The 18,712-nt window shown below is 48.4% G+C and overlaps 1 protein-coding gene across 3 annotated transcripts in view; it reads right to left on the reverse strand.

Annotated features, from left to right (window-relative positions):
• Positions 1-18,290, reverse strand: part of GFPT2 (glutamine-fructose-6-phosphate transaminase 2) — a 40,799-nt gene extending 22,509 nt beyond the window's left edge. Inside the window, exons 1-4 of one of the 3 annotated variants that reach the window (XM_007527131.3) lie at positions 18,141-18,289; positions 5,360-5,467; positions 1,857-1,955; positions 358-483 (exon numbers count right to left, since the gene is read on the reverse strand). In XM_007527131.3, the coding sequence (XP_007527193.2) occupies positions 358-483; positions 1,857-1,955; positions 5,360-5,467; positions 18,141-18,147 (340 nt within the window). In that variant the 5' untranslated portion in view covers positions 18,148-18,289. Of the gene's footprint in view, positions 1-357; positions 484-1,856; positions 1,956-3,416; positions 3,467-5,359; positions 5,468-18,140 lie in introns of those variants that run through there. The other 2 variants (XM_060197358.1, XM_060197359.1) reach the window with 2 other exon arrangements.
• Between the last annotated feature and the right edge of the window lie 422 nt (positions 18,291-18,712).

Consider the following 18,712-nt stretch of genomic DNA (forward strand, 5'->3'; position numbering starts at 1 on the left):
CAGCACTGTGGCCATGTGCTTTGGACGGATGGATGTACAGTCTCCCCTCTGCCCGTACCACCACCCCCATTTTATGTCCAGTTGCTCTATTGAGCAGGGTATATGGGGCTCCCATCCTACTCACCAGGGCAGGGTAAGGAGCCTTGGGACTTGGGACGCTACTGTCCACAGGGGCGAAGGACACTGAGCAAGGAGGTGGCCCCCTCCCCACAGCACCCTAGCTTCCGTGACAGTTAACTGCAGCCACAGGCTTCCTGATGTCCCCACTCCAGGGCTGGGACCCAAGAGCCACCAGGGCCATGGGGACACATAGAGCTCAGCACCACCAGGGGCCAGATAACAAGGCACACTACCTACCATTGTCTTTGTCGGAGCGCTGGGGATGGCTGTTGACGGCATTGGGGACCCCGTGGGTGGCCCAGCGTGTGTGGGCGATGCCAAAATGAGTGTCAAACTCCATCTTCAGGTCCATGCTATCTTGCTCTAAATAAAAGAAAAGCCCATTGGCTGCACATTAAAAACACCAGTAGTCACATGGGCCATCCTCCTGGATGGTCTCCTGCAGACCCAGAACCTCCCTTCACCCCCGCCACTTCTACCAGGTCCATCCTCTATTTACTCCATACTTGTCACTTAACTTCCTTTGAAAGGAAAATGGTGTCTCATTGCTATAAATGAAAAGTAGAGGGATTGAGTGATGGACTCAATCTGTAAAGCATACACATTACAGTGCATAAGGACCTGGGTTCAAGATCCTGCAGGAAGGAAGTTCCAAAAGTGGTGGAGCAGTGCTGCAACTCTCTCTCTCTCCCTTCCTTCCTTCCTTCCTTCCTTCCTTCCTTCCTTCCTTCCTTCCTTCCTTCCTTCCTTCCTTTCTTTTTCTCTCTCTTTCTTTCTTATTGAATAGAGACAAAATGAGAGGGGGGAAAGGGGGGAGAGAGAGAGAGAGAGGAGAGACACCTGCAATATTGTTTCACCACTCACAAAGCTTTCCCCCCCTTCAGGTGGGGACTAGGGACTCAAACTCAGGTTCTTGTGCACTGTAACAAGTGCACTCAACCCACCCACCCCAGAGTCTTTTACTTTGGTGCAATACGCCAATTCCATTTCAGGTTCTACTTCTGTTTTCTTTTCTGATCTTGTTTTTCAACTTTTGCCTGAGAGTGAGATCATCCCATAAAAAAAAAAAAAAGTGCACTCAACCAGCTGCACTAAAATCTGCCCCCTTGCCTCTCTCTCTCTCTGTCTTCATCTTTCCTTTCACAATTTCACTCTGTTTCAATCCAAATAAATAAATAAACAAATAGCTGGACAAAGCAGACAACTCAAATACTGAAGCCCCAAATGCTTTGTCAAGAACTTTCTCTGGGCAGGGTCACCTGAAATAAATCAGCTCACACTCAGGGAAACACAATTTTTTTTCCTGCCACCAGGGTTATCACTGGGGCTCCATGTTGGCACTATAAATCCACCACTCCCATCAGCTGTTTTTTTTTTTCTTTTTTATTTTCCTTATGTTTTTTATTTGATAGGACAGAGAGAAATTGAAAGGGGAGAGAAGGAGAGAGAGAGGGAGAGAGAGAGAAGGAGAAAGAGGCATCTGTTGACCTGCTTCATTGTTCATGAAGTCTTCCACCCCTGCAGGTGGGAAGCAGGTGCTCAAACCCAGGTAAATCCTTGCATATGGTAACATGTGTGCTCAACATGTGTGCTCAGCCCTGAGACACAGCTCTGACAACATGGGCTCAGCCTCCCCCCCCCCCCCCCCCATTTATCCATGCTGGCTTGGAGAACACTGAGTCTGGGCCGCAGCCAGGTGTGACAATGCCCCGGCCCCGGCCCCTGTGCTGTCTTACTGTACAGCTCTTCATCCAGAGCCTTCACGTTCCCCCTCTTCTTGACCAGCTGGATGTGCCTCTCCTTGACTTCGCTGTTGTTCCCATCGATCGCCACACCTGCAGCACAGACACGTGTTGGTGGTGGGACTTGACTTTTGTTGAGTGGCTTCAAGCTGGGACATTGTCCTGAGCACAGGGCCCTCTGCAGTTGCCTCCACTGGTTCCTGCCCCTTCCTCCTCCTCCCTTACCCTCCCCCCCCTTGACATCCAGGAGAGCATCACACAGAATTCAGGAGATGGACTCTGACAGAAGAGGCTCTGATTACAGCAATCCTGGTGAGCAGGAACCCAGGCTGAGGTGGCCTCTCTCTACCTTTACCCTGGTAACTCCTGGGAACAGTGAGCTCATTGAGAGGTTTTTTAGTTTTTTTTTTTTTTAATTGCCTCCAGGATTATCACTGAGACTTGGTGCCTGCACAATGAATCTACTGCTCCCAGTGGCCTTTTTTCTTTTTTTTCTTTTTCCTTTCCTTCCTCCCTTCTCTCTCTTTCTCTGCTTCTTTCTCTCCCTCCCTCCTCCCCCCTTTCTTTGGTAGGACAGAGAGAAATTGAGAGGAAAGGGGAAATAGAGAGGGAGGGAGACAGAGACACCTGCAGTACTTGCTTTACCACTTGTGAAACTTCCCTCCTATAGGTGGGGAGCAGAGGCTTGAACCCAGGTCCTTGCACATGGTAATCTATATGTTTAACCCAGTTCACCACCATCCGGCCCCCTCCATTGGAGGGCTTTTATTCCACTGTGGGCTTTGCACACTGATACTTTGGTGGGTAACTCCACTACGTTCATGCTCCTGTCACCTTTTCTAACTTGATTTCTTTTTTAATAAATAAACTTTATTTATTTTTAAATATGTATTTATTATTGGGTAGAGGCACAGAGAAATTCAGAAGGTAGGAGGAGATAGAGAGAGACAGAGACACCTGCAGCTCTACTTCACCACTCGTGAAGCTTTCCCTCTGCAGGTGGGGATCAGGGGCTTGAACCTGGGTCCTTGTGCACTGTAATGTGTGCACTTAACCAGGTGTGTTACCACCTGGCTCCTTTTTAAAAAAAAATTAATTCAATTATTATTATTTTAGATAGAGACAGAGATGGAAGGAAGCAGAGAGAGAGAGAGAGAGGGAGAGAACAAGAGACCACATCACTGAAGCTTCCTTCAAGTTGGTGAAGGCCAGCTCGAACCTGGGTCTCGAATATGGCAAAGCAAGACACGATCCAAGTGAGTTATTTCATCATCCCCTTGACTAGTTTTCTTCAAAGAACTAATAGGGACATAAAAACAGTCCGGCCCTCCCTTTCTCCTAAGGTTGCCTAGTGAAAATATGTGGGCCACAGACCCATGGAACTGGCAGGTGGAGAAGGAAATTCCAAGGCAGGTGTCCAAGGGAGGGAGGACCAGGAAGGCAGTTAAAAAGCTCATGTGGGGGAGTCGGGTGGTAGTGCTGCGGGTTAAGCGCACATGGCACAAAACACAAGGACCAGTGTAAGGATCCCAGTTCGAGTCCCCAGCTCCCCACCTTCAGGGGAGTCCCTTCATAGGCAGTGAAGCAGGTCTACCGGTGTCTTATCTTTCTTTTTTTTTAAATATTTTATTTTATTTATTTATCCCCTTTTGTTGCCCTTGTTGTTTTATTGTTGTAGTTATTATTGTTGTTGTCATTGTTGGATAGGACAGAGAGAAACAGAGAGAGGAGGGGAAGACAGACGGGGGGAGAGAAAGATAGACACCTGCAGACCTGCTTCACTGCCTGTGAAGCGGACTCCCCTGCAGGTGCGGAGCCGGGGTTCGAACCGGGATCCTTATGCCGGCCCTTGTGCTTTGCGCCACCTGCACTTAACCCGCTGCGCTACAGCCCGACTCCCTGTCTTATCTTTCTTTCCCCCTGTCTTCCTCTCCTCTTTCCACTTCTCTCTGTCTTATCCAACAACGACAGCATCAAGAACAACAATAATAACTACAATAATAAAACAAAAAGGGCAACAAAAGGGAAAATAATTAAATATTTAAAAACAAGAAAGCTCATGTGGAAGAGTTTAAAACACTGGCAGGTGAGTGGCAGAAGGTTATAGGGCTAGAGGGGAAGCTCGTGTCTGCTGCACATGACCCATATTTGAGTCCCAGCATGTGGGAGGCACTATTGAAAGAGAAGCAGCTCTGGTGCTGTGATGTCTCTCCCTCTGTCTCTGAGTGAAAGGTGACCTGGAAGGGCGAGACTGCACATGCCTGAGGCTCTGAATATACCAAAATAGAAATAATAAATTACAGAATTCCACAGTTCTGATTAGACACACACACACACACACACACACACACACACACACACACACACACACACACATACATCCATCCATATCTTTGAAGGGTGAATACTCTGGCATGTGGATTCTGCCTCAGTAAAGCTATATTGGAAAAAACTTGAAGGATAAATAAAAACATTTTCAGATCTATAAACTTTAGTTTAGTGGTGTTCGTTATACTATTCCTTCAACTTCTGGGTAACTTTGAAATATCCCAAAATAAAAAGGTTACTGAAATTGTGATCATTGAATGGACCTAAAAAATAAAAATCTCTGTAGGACACAACCACCACCCACATCACTTCCACTCCCTACTTCCCAGGTCACCCCAATTCCAGCACAGCCCTGATCAGGAAAAGAATCAAGAAACACAAGTTGGGAACTTCTGATGGAGATTCTTTTTTCTGTAACTCTTCTGCTCCTGTCCTATTTTGCTGCAGAGACTTTCCAAGTTCTCCTTTCGAAATCTATCGATGTGAAGCTTCGTTGTTGTGATGTCTTTCTCTCTGTCTTTCTAAAAATGTCAGCCTGGAAATGACTCCCCCCCCCCAGCAACAGTTGAAAACTAAAGTTTATAGATCTGAAAATAAATAAATTTATTTATTTATTTTAGTCTCCAGGGCAATCGCTGGGGCTCAGTGCTGGCACTATGCATTCAGTGCTCCTGGGAGTCATTTTTCCATTTTATTGACTAGGATGAAGAGAAATTGGGAAAGGAGGGAGAGAGAGGGAGAGAGACAGATACTTGTAGGCCTGCTCATGAAGCATCCTCCCTGCAGGTGGGGAGCAGGGGTGTGAACCCAGACCTCTATGTGAGTCCTTGTGCTTAGTATTGTGTGCACTCAACTGGGTATGCCACCACCTGGCCCCTCTTCTTTTTTTTTTTTTTTTTTTCCTGTAGTAGCTTTACTGAGATAGAATCCACAGGCCAGAATATTCACCTCTTTATTTCGTTTTTCCTTTTCAAAAGGGAGAGAGGAGAGGAGAGACACCACAGTACTACCATTCCTGGAGTTCCCCTTGGTGCTATCCATGGTATTCCCATGTGGTGCTGGGGACTGAACTCACAAGGACCTTGTGCATGGGGGGACAGGTGCCCTACCCGCCGAGATACCTTGCTGCCCCAGATGTCCAGTTTCTCTAGTGAACTAGCATGACCTACCTGCCGAGTCGTAGCCTCTGTACTCAAGCCGCTGCAGGCCCTTGATGAGGGTTTCAAAGATCTCCTTCCTTGTCCGGGGGACTCTGTAGTTCATGTACGCAAAGATTCCTGTTGTAAGAAGGGGAAAACCACAAGCTTATGAGGCCAATTGTGAAACTGAGTCAATATCACACCTGAGTGAATGACTTTGACTGATCAGGAATTATATTCATAAGCAGTAAGTCAGCTTCTGTCACAGGAACGTAGAACTTGCCAACGTTCCTCTAGACGCACTGGGGAAAACAATAGGTGCTAAAAGTCAAGGGAGCTAAAACTACTCACATTCTTGTGTCATGCTACTGTACACAGCTTATGCTCACACACACATTTCAAGGTCCAGCATCTAGATTTTAACAGTCACCCACACATGCACACACCCACACACCACAGCTTTCTGAGCAGTTTCCAGGTGTCTTTTTTTTTTTTTTGGTTCAAAATGCCCACGGGTAATTTTGACACTGAGCTATTTTTATTTTTCTTGCTGACTCTGGGTAGGGAGAGAGGTGCTAAGGTGAGAGCTGTGAAAGCTGTGTGTGGTGCTCACTTGTCCCCCAGTTCTCACTTGTCCCCCTCACTTCTCCCTCCATCCAAGAAGATTGTTTGTGCTGCAAAAACTCACTCTTCCCTAGATTTCAAACCCAAACACATTGGGCTGGGGTGGGGCACTGTATTTTTATCACTTTCCTTCTAAAAATATATTGTTCTCTTTTCATGTAAGTGTTTGAAGACTTTAACAACTTTAAATCAAAAAGGTTTGTTTATTTATGAGAGGAGAAGAGGAGGAGGAAAGAGGAGAAAGAGAGAACCAGAGCATCACTGTGGCATATTTGATGCTTAAGGATTGAATTCAGGAGCCTGTTCTTGAGAGTCTTAATATGGGTGAGGCTAGATAGCATAAAGGTTATGCAGAGACTCTCATGCCTGAGGCTAAAAAAGTCCCAGGCTTAATCCCCCGCACCACCATAAACCAGAGGGAAGCAGTCCTCTGGTAAAAAGAAGAAAATATTAATTTGAGAATCTAATACTTCATCCACTGAGCTACCGCCTGGGTCGGCGTTTTAATAGCTTTATTGGGCTGTAAGTCTACATCTTCATGGTCTCCTGTTTGAAGTACATAGTGCAGTTTATTATTATTATTCAGAGTCGTGCAGCCATCCCCATGATCTATTAATAACATTAATTTTTCTGAAAAAAATTACCCTAATGGAAAGTGAGGGGCTTGGTCAGATTCCAGTCACCCTAAGAGACTCTAGAGATAGTTATGTGAAGGAGATAGTGCTCACACATCACTGTTGGAGCCTTTGAAATGCTTTCCTGGCATCCTGGGGATCGTTCTAGAATTACACCAGGACCTCAGGGCAGGAGGCTCACAGGGGTAGCTGATGATACAAAAAATTATACACCAGCTCTGGACAGGCTTTAAGTGAAAACAGCTTTTGTGAAGGCTAAGAGGAGCTCAGTGCTTGAGCACTGGACTGGCAATCCTGAAACTCCAGGCTTGGTCCCTAGTACCACCACATGGCAGAGCTAAGTGGCACTGTAGTCTCTCTTGGAAGAACAATAGAGGCTCAATCTTCAGTACTGTCATAAGCCAGAGTTGAACAATGTTCTGGTGTCTGTTAGTCTCAATCTCTCTTTCTCCCGCTCCAATCTCTCTCTCTCATTAAAAAATAAATAAATAGAAGGTGGGGGTGGTCAGGGGACAGGACATGGACAGCATAATGGTTATGCAAATAAACTGATGCCTGAGGATCCAAGGCCCCAGGTTCAGTTCCCCTGCACCAGAATAAGCCAGAGCTGAGAAGTACTCTGTTAAAAAAATAAAAAGAAAAAAGAAGAGAAAAAAGAAAAAAATAGAGAGGTAGCATAATGGTTATGCAAAATGACCTTCATCCCTGAGGCACCAAAGGTTCTAGGCTCAATCCCCAGTGCCACCAGAAGCTAGAGTTTAATAGTGTTTTTATAAATTACTACTACTACTACTAATAATAATAATAAATAAAGACAGTAAGATAAAAAAAATTTAAATGAAATAAAACAAATGAATAAATCAGAAGCCTTTTGTGAGAGAACCTATGACTCAAATCTCCAGCCCTCCCCACTCCTTAAACACATAATCTCCCCTAGCTTTGGGCCCCAAATTCACTTGGTCTCTGACTGGAACAGTCTCTTGGGGGTGGGCGTGGGGTGGAGGCTATTGCTAGGGACCCTGCAGGCTGGCACAACTGGAGTCCTTGTCCTCAGAGCCCGCTATGTCTACACCTAGCTGGGAGACTGGGTGGCCCTGAGGGCACCAAGGGAGAAAGCTCTGTGGTAACAGGGGCTCCCAATGGCCAGCTCCCAACGCCTCCATGCAAGAAGGCATGGACTGAGTTTTTAACATGACACGGCCTGCACGCCGGCAGCTATTCAGTAAGTTCTTTCATGAAGCCAGCACCCCTCCTTTCTCCTGGCAGCTCAGCCACTCCTTGGCTACAGTCTGCATGACCAAGATGAAGTCAAAGGAAACAGCACTGACACTGTGCTTTTGGAGGGGGAAAAAAACAAGAATGAAATTGAATCTCCTTTCCCAGGAGTTTCTTTTGCAATTCATATCTGAATCCCCCTCCTGATGTCTCTTCCAGTCATAAGAAAAGCAATAAGCAGAAGCCCTTTGTTTCAACCCACGAGATTAGAAAAGTGAGGGACAATAAGTAAAATCTGAAATGCGCACCCCTCTCTTGGAAGCGGAGATAGATGGACACATCCGCTGAGCAGAGCCTCTGCACGTCCACGATGGCCTCCAGCAGCCCTCTCCAGAGTGGCATTGTGCACAGCCTGCCAGATCTGGCCTTACAGGGGTGGGGTCACAGGCAGGCAGCCCTCCAAAAACTCCCAGGTGAAGACATGTACTTTCTTAGAACGTGAGATTCAGATTCATATGCAAGATGTGTGTGTGTGTGTGTGTGTGTGTGTGTGTGTGTGTGTGTGAAAGAGAGAGAGAGAGAGAGAGAGAGAGAGAGAGAGAGAGAGAGAGAAAGTGTTGGGGTGGGGGCAACCTGAAGATTAAGCATCAATATTCTGAGTGAGGTAAAGAGAAGCAGACAGATTTCTGGAAGAAGACCCAAAATGCAGGGATAGTGGCTGCCTCTGAACTTAGAGCAGAGACACATCTTTGTATATCTGGGATTATCCACCATGTGTCCTCTGGAATGGTTTTACTATGTGCTGATGTATGAATTAGAGTGGGGAGACGTTAACTCAGTTGTTGTAATACATGCACCCCATGTTCAGGGCAGAAGTATTTACACCAGCCAAGTCAAGGAAATAACCTACATGTCCAGGAATGGAGAAATGAATCCATCAATTGTGGTAGATATACCCTGGAGTGGTCTTCAGCCATGAAAACAATGACTGTCTTGCCATTTGTGACAACAAGGTTGGACCCCGAGGGCACTATGTTAAGTGAGAGAAGTCAGAAGCCAGTACTGTATGAGCTCACTCACACATGTGTAAAATCTAAAAGACAATCAGGCAACCAAAACTCATCAAAGGAGACAGGTAGCTCTCAGAGGCAGAGGGGCAGGGGAAAGGGGGTTGGAGGAAGGTCCAGAGATCTAAACATCGGGGGTCAGGTGGTGGCACACCAGGTTAAATGCACATAGTACAAAACACAAGGACCCACTCAGGGATCCCAGTTTGAGTCTTCAGCTCCCCACCTATGTGTGGGGGGTCACTTCACAAGTGGTGAAGCAGGTCTGCAGGTATCTATCTTTCTCTTTACTTCTCTATCTTCCCTTACCATCTCAATTTCTCTCTGTCTTATCAAATAAAATGGAAAAAATAAAAAATGGCCGCAAGGAGCAGTGGATTCATAGTGCAGGCATGGAGCCCCAGCAATAACCCTGGAGGCAAAAACAAGTAAATAAAAGAGAGATCCAAACATCCAGTTACAAAGGAAGATAAGGAGCACTAGGGGCTCAATAGACAATGTGCCAGCTGTAGTTGACACTGCCATTTGACACAGAGGGGACTTGTTAAAAGAGTACATTCTGGGACCGGGAGGTGGCACGCCCAGCTAAGTGCACATATCACCATGAGCAAGGACCCGGGTTTGAGCTCCCTAAGGAAGCTTCATGAGAGGTGAATCAGGTCTGCAGATGTATCTATTTCTCTCTCTATAGATCTCCCCCTCCCCTCTCAATTTCTCTTTGTCCTGTAAAATAGAAAATAGGAAAAAATGGATAATACATTCTAAATTGTTTTAAGTTTTATTTATTTACTTATTTATGATACAGAGAGAAATTGAAAAGGAAGGGGGAAATAGGGAGACCTGTAGCATGGTTTCACTGCTTGTGAAGCCTCCTGCCTGCAGGTGGAGACTGGGGGCTTGAACCTAGGTCCTGGTGCAGAGTAATCTGTGCACTCAACCAGATATGCCACCACTAAGTCTTGATATTGTATTTTTCTTTAATTTGTTTTGGATAGAGACAGAAATTGAGAAGGGAAGGGAGGGGAGGGAGAGAGAGGGAGAGAGAGAGAGAGATCTGAAGCACTGCTTCACCACTTGTGAAACATCCCTACTGCAGGTGGGGACCATGGCTTAAACTCAGATCCTTTCACATGGTAATGTGTGCGCTCAACTGGATATGCAACAGATACCCAGCCAGGCCCCACTGGAGGGGGGACACCCACTATGAGGGAAAGAGCATGGCCCTTCTTTTTTCTCTTTTTAAATAGAGGCAAAGAAGCAGAGGGAGACAGGAGAGGGGGAAGGGAGAGAAGGGAGAGGGGAAGAGGAGAGAGGAAGACAGAGGAGAAGGAAGAGAGAAGAGAGGAAAGAGAGAGAGAGAGAGAGAGGGGCAGACAGAGGAGACATCACAGCACCAAAGCTTCCTTCAGTGTTATGGGGGCCAGGGGCATATTGCCAACCCTTCCCCCACCCCAAGTAGAAACAGCAGCACACACTTCTCAGGGCTGCTGGGAAACTTCACCAAGTCTCTGAAAGCTTGCAGACGGTGTGGACTAGAGTCAGTGACTGAGAATAAGACAGGCACGGGGCTTCCTCCTCCTCCTGGAAGCTTGGGGTATAAGTGTAGGTTCTCTCTGTGCAGGGCACATAGTAAATGCTTAAAAACACATCCTGAGCAAAACTAATGGAGAAATAGTGCCATCTTGCCAGTCTCTCTCTCTCTCTCTCTCTCTCTTTTTTTGCCTCCAGGATTATCACTGGAGCTCAGCACCTGCACTACAAATCCACTGCTCCTGGAGGCTATTTTTTGCTGTTGTTGCCCTTGAATAGGACAGAGAGAAACAGAGAGAGGAGGGGAAGACAGAGAGGTGGAGAAAAAGATAGACACCTGCAGACCTGCTTCACCGTTTGTGAAGTGACCCTCCAGCAGGTGGGGAGCCGGGGGCTCGAACTGGGACCTTTATGCAGGTGGAGAGCCGGGGGCTAGACCGGGTCCGTACCTGGTCCTTATGCTTCACGCCATGTGCGCATGACCAGCTGTGCTACTGCCTTTCCTTTCCTTTCCTTTCCTTCCTTTCTTCTCTCTTTCTCTCTTCCTTTCTTCCTTTCTTGGTGCAGGGGACTGAACCTGGGACCCTGGAATCTCAGGCATGAAAGTCTTTTTGCATAGCCATTATTCCATGTTCTTAGTTCACACACACACACACACACACACACACACACACACACACACACACACACACACACACACGAAACAGAGCATCAGCACAGGTGGTACTGGAGATCAAACTCGGGACCTCAGGCTTGAAAGTCCAGTGTTTTATCCATTGCACCACTTCCCAGGCCACTCAGCACAATTCCTTCTTGCTTTCTACTTTGGGAAATGACTGAACCCCAAGACCTTTAAGCACTGTGATGACTCAAGGACTGGAGTAAGGACAGCCTTCTAGATAAAAGAACCAGGTCCTGAACCCCTGCTGACTGGGGAGGAGGGGAGGACTACCAGGCACAGAGGGGCAGGTCAGTGGTAAGAAACCCATCTGGTCCCATGTGGACAGACTCACCCTCTCCCGACTGGGGGAGCCAACTCCACAAGACACTCTTGATGTTGACCTCACCTCCCTCCTACTTCCAAGTGCCCGGGTCTCCACAACAAGGGAGCCGGGTTCTCCCTACCTCTCCCCTGCACTGTGTAGGTAGGATGGCAAGATTTCCTCACCACATGGTAGGGGGAAATGTCACTCTCCCTCCTGGACAGAGGCCAGCCTTTGGAGAGGGGATAGTGGCCCCATAGACTGAGAAGTCACACAGGAACCCGGGAGCAAAGGCCCTGTGGAAGTCTGTCCATGCAGACAGGTGAGCCTCAGCCTTGAGAGGTAGATGGTGACAGAGACTACACCATGGATGCTTGGCTGGAATTGAGGCATGCATAGGACTCCCAGAATCCCCTTAACAGCCACCCGGAGCACTGGGGTGGCAGAAGGGATGCTAGAGGGTACAGGTCAGGATCATAGCAGCCAGGCTGGGGTGCATAGTCAGACTCTGTGGCTTCAGTCCTGGAAAACCCTCTGAGCATTAGGTCCCCACGAAAAGCACTGCACTCATTTTAAATGAGAGGGTGCACTGTCAGGTTGAGCCTGCCTGGAGCCCAATAGGGTGTAGCTTGGAGATGACCTCAGGCTCCCAGATCAAGGTCACTTTTTCTACCACCAGCCAGTGTTTCTCAGACCGAAGAGAGGACCTTGGTTCATGAGCCTAGTAGTGATTGGAAACTTCTTTTTTCTTTTAGATAGAAAAAAGACAAAGGGGGTGGGGAGAGAGAGAGAAAGAGAGAGAGAGAGAGAGAGAGCGAAGGAATAGCTTCAAAGCTTTCTTCAATACTATAGGGGCCATGCTCAGACCTGGGCTGAGCACATGGCAAAGTAGCATGCTATTCAAGTGAGCTATTTCACCATTCACCAGCCCGGGAGACCATTCTAAGTCTCAGTTCACACTCCTCCCCACCCAGCCACAGGCACAGTCAGTGGAACTTCCTCCTCCTAATGTTCCTGAGTGTGTCTATATGTGTGCAGTTGAGTGTGTACTTGTGTTAGCATGTCAGGAGTGTGTCTGCACCTGTTGAGTGCATCAGGTGTGTGTGTGTGTGTGTGTGTGTGTGTGTCTAAAAGTTAGAGGACTAATTGACTGCTAGGTACATGTGTGTATGTGAAAATGTAGGTGAGTTTGCATTAGAGTGTCAGGTGTGTGTGTATATGCACATGTGTTTGAGGGTCAGGTCTATGGGTGTCTCTGTATGTGCATTGGATGTGTGACTATGCGTGTCAGGTATGTATACCTACCTGTGCATGAGCATCAGACAAGTCATGTGTTCTGTGTGTATGTGATAATTGTCAGATATGTCCATGCATCTATAGAAGTGTTAAATGCATTTCTTTTTCTTTTTATGTATTTTTAAATTTTTAAAAATATTTATTTAATTTATTTATTCCCTTTTATTGCTCTTGTTGTCTTATTATTGTAGTTATTATTGTTGTCATTGTTGTTGGATAGGACAGAGAGAAATGAGAGAGGAGGGGGGAAGACAGAGAGAGGGAGAGAAAGACACCTGCTTCACCGCTTGTGAAGCGACTCCCCTGCAGGTGGGGAGCCGGGGCTCGAACCGGGATCCTTATGCTGGTTCTTGTGCTTTGCGCCACCTGTGCTTAACTCACTGCGCTATAGCCCAACTCCCAGTTAAATGTATTTCTAAGTGTAAGATTTGTGTGGGCACTTGTGTTTCTGTGTGTGTCAGAAGTGTGTGTCTGTGTGTGCATTTCTGTGTGTATGTATCTGTGGGTAAGTGTATGTGAATCTGTGGCTTTGTGTGTAATGGGTCTGCATGTGAGTGTATGTGTGTGTGTAACTGTGTATGTGTAACTGTGTGTGTGTGTGTGTGTGTGTGTGAGTTTGTGTGTGGTGGACTGGCAAGATGGAAAAGGCCTCCCTTCCTGTGTGAGGCGCCCACAAGGAATGATCCTCCTCCTCCCGCTGTCAGGACTGCAGAAGTGGAGACATCTCTCTATGGGGCCCTCATTCTGTAAATGGGAGAATTCCCACTGCTGCCTGCTCACAGCAGCAAGAGTCACAGAGGAGGTGAAGGTATGAAGGTGGCAAGTATGAGGCCCCATTGGCAGGTTCATGTGAAAGGAAACTTGGGGTATGGGGCTGGCTCCTCTGGGGACAGCCTCTTCCTCCTCCTCAACTCTTCTTGGGATGCCAAGGGTTAACATGAGCTTATCTTGGAATCCTCCAGATAAGGGGAGACTGCTTCCTGCAGTAAGTGGGCAAGGCATTTCTATTTTTAATGGAAAAGTTCTGGGTGTCTTCATCATCTCAAGAGCAAAGGTAGAAGCAATGAGTCCTCTCTCCTATACCCTCAAAACCTTAAAAGTAAGAACAAAACAAAACAATACTGTAAGTCTTGCTCCAACTGCCAAAACTTGGCTGGGAAAGAAAGCCAAACATTTTGTTTAGTGAGTGAAGAATTTCCTTTGAAAACCAAAAAGTGCTTGAATCAATGAATGGTCTTTGCAACAACTTGGATCTTCAGAATTTTCTCCCAAGAGTGTTTGCAGTGTTGAGTTAATCACCCTTCATAAATGATTTCTGCCCAGTAATCCCTTTCACTAATGCTACTTCACACAGGCTCCAGGTCTCCCTGAACTCAGGAGCTACCTGATGAGAAAGGCTGAGGGTGGAGGGGTGATATGATGATGGGGACAATGTGCAGGGAGAGAGGGGGTGCTTTTTACAGACCCTGCCTGTCTTCCATAGAGACCCCTTTTTAAGGGTACCCACAAAAGCTGAGGCAGGCTCCCCTAGGCAAACTATAAGCATCTCTCCCCGACCCCACTCTCGGGAACCTCACAGTGATGACCCAAAATTAATCACATCTGCACCCCCAGAAGCTAGCAAGCCAGAGAACAAATCATTTGCTGGCATTTATCTACACATCACTGAGTGGAAGTTGGCAGAAGGCTGGAGGGGTGTGGGTGAGGGTGGGGGTGTTTCTTAAGGCTCCTGAAGCCTCTACAGAGAACCAGTTAGAGTGACCTGACCCTGAGGCCCCAGGCGGTCACTCATGAATGGTTCCATGAACAGTTACAAGGAGGCAAAAAGTGTTAAATCTGGCAGGGCTCTGAGAGCCGGAAGAAGCTTGGAACAAAAGGGCAGGCTCCCTGGAATCACAGAATCTCCCTGTACTGGGGTGTCCTTGGTGGAGAGCAGAGGTCTGTCCCCTTAAGCATTGGGCAAATCTTCCTAAAAGGCCCTCATGAAAACAAAGTGTGTGTGTGTGTGTGTGTGTGTGTGTGTGTGTGTGTCTGTCTGTCTGTCTGTGAGCATTCACAGTGACCCCACTGGGGAGTGCAACCCAGCCTGCTTCTTGGCAGAAAGAGATGTGTAGGAAAGGTGTGTACACACTTGCAGGCAAGAGGCAGTGGGCAAGGGGGCCGGCCAGTGGTCCACCTCATTGAGCGGCACATATAACAATGTATAAGGACATGGGTTCAAAACCCCGGTCCCCACCTGCAGATAGGAAGCTTCATAAGTGGTAAGCAGTGCTGAAGATACCTCCTGTTTCTTATTCCCTCTCTATCTCTTCCTTTCCTCTCAATTTCTCTCTTTTCAATCAATCAAAAGATGCAGCAGGCACTGCATTTATATGAACTGGGAACCAAATCTGGAGAAAGTCATTTGGATTCAACTGGGTACAAGGCACCATGCCAGTGAAGAGTGGATATTTAACTGATGGGTGGATATTTAAGGATGGGTATATAACTTCTTTATGTAGTGGGTCCAGCATGTGAGAGCAGGGACCAGGAATATGTGTATGTATTGGGGGCACCAGAAGAGGAAGGTGGCAGTCCTAAGGTCAGTGTCCTTGTGCCCAGGACTTGCTCAGAGCTTAGACTGGCAACACTGAGTTATTCTTGAGGCAGGCATTTAAATGAATGGACCCAATGCAGCAAGATGAATAATGGCCCCCAAAGGCAATTAGGCCTAATCTCTGAAGAGTCTGTGTGGGGTCCCAGGCTCTACTGGCCTGGGGGAGAAGGGGTAGCACTAGTGAATGAGACAGTGGATGGAGGTGGGAGCTTTTACTGGACAGGCAGACATGTGCTGCTGTGAGCTCTTTAGAAATAGAGTCATGTTTGCTCATCTTCAGATCTTTTTCCAGGGAATTGGCAAATTACCACCTACTCACATGAACTCCCCTAGTTTTGTGATTTAGGGGCTCTTTTTCTTTTTTTTTTAAGTTTGAGTCCTGTGCATTAAGCAGTGCAATCAGTATTGAGTTTATGGGTTAGTCCCTCCCAGGCCGCGACTCACCTCTGGAAAGGCCACACTGCTGATGGCTCATGACCCAGGAAACCTGGGGCCTCTTCAAGAATAGCCACAAACTAGTGGCTGAGTGAGGAGGGAAAGAGAGTGGAAGAAGAGCAGGGAGAAAGGAGGACTCCAGTAATCTTTCCACAGGCAGAAAGTCAGTAAGATAACAGCCACCCATGAGTAGTAGCCAGACTCCTGTGTGCTAGAACTAGTTCTATGTCACAGACTGAGTGGGTACAGGAGCATCCATTCCTGTGCAGTTTTCTGAGGGGGAAGCAGTGAAAACAAAAGCTCTAAGGTGAGCTCAGTCACTGGCAACTGGTTAAAGACAGGCCTTGGGGACGACCCTTGACGAACCCTGAGGGAAGAGACCCCAAGAGCTGAGCTTCCAAGTGGTAGATCTCCGTCAAGTGATCGCTAACCCAAAGAAAGACCTAGAACAACAGCACCTGTGTGCATGACTCTCTCTCTGGCCTCCATGTCCCTCAGTCATCAAGTGACAGATTAAGCAGTTCACCCAAAAGCATGTTCACCATTTTTGTTGTAGCCTTGTGCCAATGTCACATCTTCACTTTAATGGATTTCTGTCAATGAATTTTTGAAAATGGAAGTGATTTTGTCACAAAAGATAGCCCTAAGGAAAAAAGCAAGTCCCACTCGCACCCCCCCCCCAACACACACACACACACAGGGACCAAGATCTCTAGTAAACAGACAAGTGACATCAACTCCAGACAGCCACTCCAAGGAGCATGGAGCCCAGCATGGCATGTTCTGTCCACTGGGCAAGTGACAGAAGTGTCAGAGAGACATCCAGGCACATCAGCACCCTGCTAAGATGTTCTCCTGGCCACTTGAAGAAGAAATGGTTTCCTGTGGCAGGAATGCCACTTGACCCCCAACCTGGCTGAGGACTTTGGGCAGATGCAGGGACCTGCCCTGATGTGAAGACACAGGGAGTCACAAACAGAAAGCAGAACAAAACTTGAGACTGTGAAGCTTGGGGAAGCTAGGATCCTTGACCTCCAGGCTCAAAGAGGCAATGGAAAGGGCAGAGAGATAGCTCACTGGGTAGGGTGTCTGCTTTGTCATCCATCATGCATGCAACCCAAGTTTGGATGTCAGTAGCACATGGGAGGTGCCATGCTACTTGGAGATGCTCTGAAGTGTGCGTGTGTATGTGCGTGTATGTGTGTGTGTGTGTGTATGAAATTTGACCTGGGAGTAGGGACATTGTAGATGCATGAGGCCCTGGCTCCATTAAACAAAAAAAAAAAAAAAAAAAAAGAGAGAGAGAGATGAGAAAGAACTAGAGGTAAATAAAAATAGGATAGAAGGATAGAAGGCCAGTTGGCTGGGGTCAGACAGCTGGAACTGTGGAAGTGGGCAGATTCTTCTGGCAAAAATGCCACCTTGATCTTCACCTGTCTCGCCAGAAACCCCCACAGACAGCACTCCTGGTGGCTGCAGTCTGAGGGTCTTGAGAATTGAGCCCAGTGTCTAGAGTTCTGCTTGATGCCCCCACAAAGCAGACAGCATTCTTTGGTCTGAGACTCCTTTCTCGCTTTTTCTGGGGCCTCTTGCAGAAAACTCTTGGCCCTGGGCTGCCCACCAGTCCAGCCTGCCCGCCTGCCCGCAACCTTCAAGAAGTCAGACAGAGGCCTTTCATGGCTGCACAAGTTCCCCCAGGTCCTCTGGCCACAGGAGGCTGGAAAGGGTAACCGAATCCTACTCCAGGAAAAAAAAAAAAAAAAAAAGGCACAGTGACCTTTTGTCCCAGCACAAGTTCCCGGCCCGGCTCCCCAGCCAGGCGGGTAAGGAATTGCAGATGTGCTCGCCTGGGCCCTCCCTGCGCGGGACAGCTCTGTGGCCCGCAGTCCCAGCCCCTCACGGCCGCCCTGGCCACCTCCCCCCCCCCAACACAGGGCTCCTTCTAGAGACCCTCAGGCAGTGTGGGGGGCCCTCGTCTGGCTCTCCTGGGGGCTGCTCCCCGACGTTGCTGGAGCGAACCCCACTGGCCTCGGGGAGGGAGAAGATGGGGGTTCCCCCAGCAGTGGGCGCGGCCGGTTGGACACCCCGCGCCCGGGATGCTAGTCCCCTTTGTGGGTAACTGGGGGTGGGGACATTCTCCACTCGACTTGGAGTGCGGACCTCGAAGGTCCAGAATCCTAGCAGAATCAGTGCCTCCCCCGCTCTGTGGAGAGGGCGGGTCCCCCGGCTGCACGCCGGAGACCCGAGGGCACTGAGCGGTCCCCTCCCCCCCACGTCTCCTAGACGCCCCCACCCCCAATCTGGGGTCCCCCTTCTGGAGGGCAGGAGGTGGACGCCCCCTTCCGCGCCAACTCCAGGTCCCCGGACCCTGGGGCCCAAGCGCTGGATCCCGCGTCCAGCAGATGAGGGGCCGTGGGGCACCGCACTCACCGCACATCGCGGCTCGCAGCTGGATCTCTACAGCAGTTAGTCCGTGCCTGGCGCTCAGCGAACTGGCTTCCACCGCGCGATTGAGTCCGCCTTTCTATCTCCGAGCTCTCCGCCGGGGCCGGGCCAGAGGCGGGACCAAGTCCCGTCTGCCTCTTTCCCATTAGCTCGAGGTTGCCGTGGTAACGGCCGGGAGGAGCTGAGGATGCTGGCGAGGGGCCGCTTCCTCTAACTAGCCTGTAACTCATGTAACTCATGGTGGGGTAGATGTCTCCACCGGTCCTGGAGACGAACTTGGGGGGCTGCAGGGGACGTGAGTCTGGATCAGGAATCATCCTCTGAGAAGGCGCCAGATTTGGGGCAGCTTGTGGAATCATCTTGTACTTCCTGTCATCCCTTTTGTGAAATGCGACCTCGAGGTGGTGGCAAGGATGGAGACTTTGTCAGCGAGGTACTTGTTCCTGGTGTGCGCCGCTCTGTGTGCTCTTCAGGGAGGCAGAAATGCCCCACGTAGTAGACTTTTATTTTAATTTATTTTAGATTTATGGGGGAAGAGGCGAGTGACACAGAACCAG

The sequence above is a fragment of the Erinaceus europaeus genome, chromosome 9 (genome assembly GCF_950295315.1).
Source record: "Erinaceus europaeus chromosome 9, mEriEur2.1, whole genome shotgun sequence".
Classification (NCBI taxonomy): Eukaryota; Metazoa; Chordata; class Mammalia; order Eulipotyphla; family Erinaceidae; genus Erinaceus; species Erinaceus europaeus.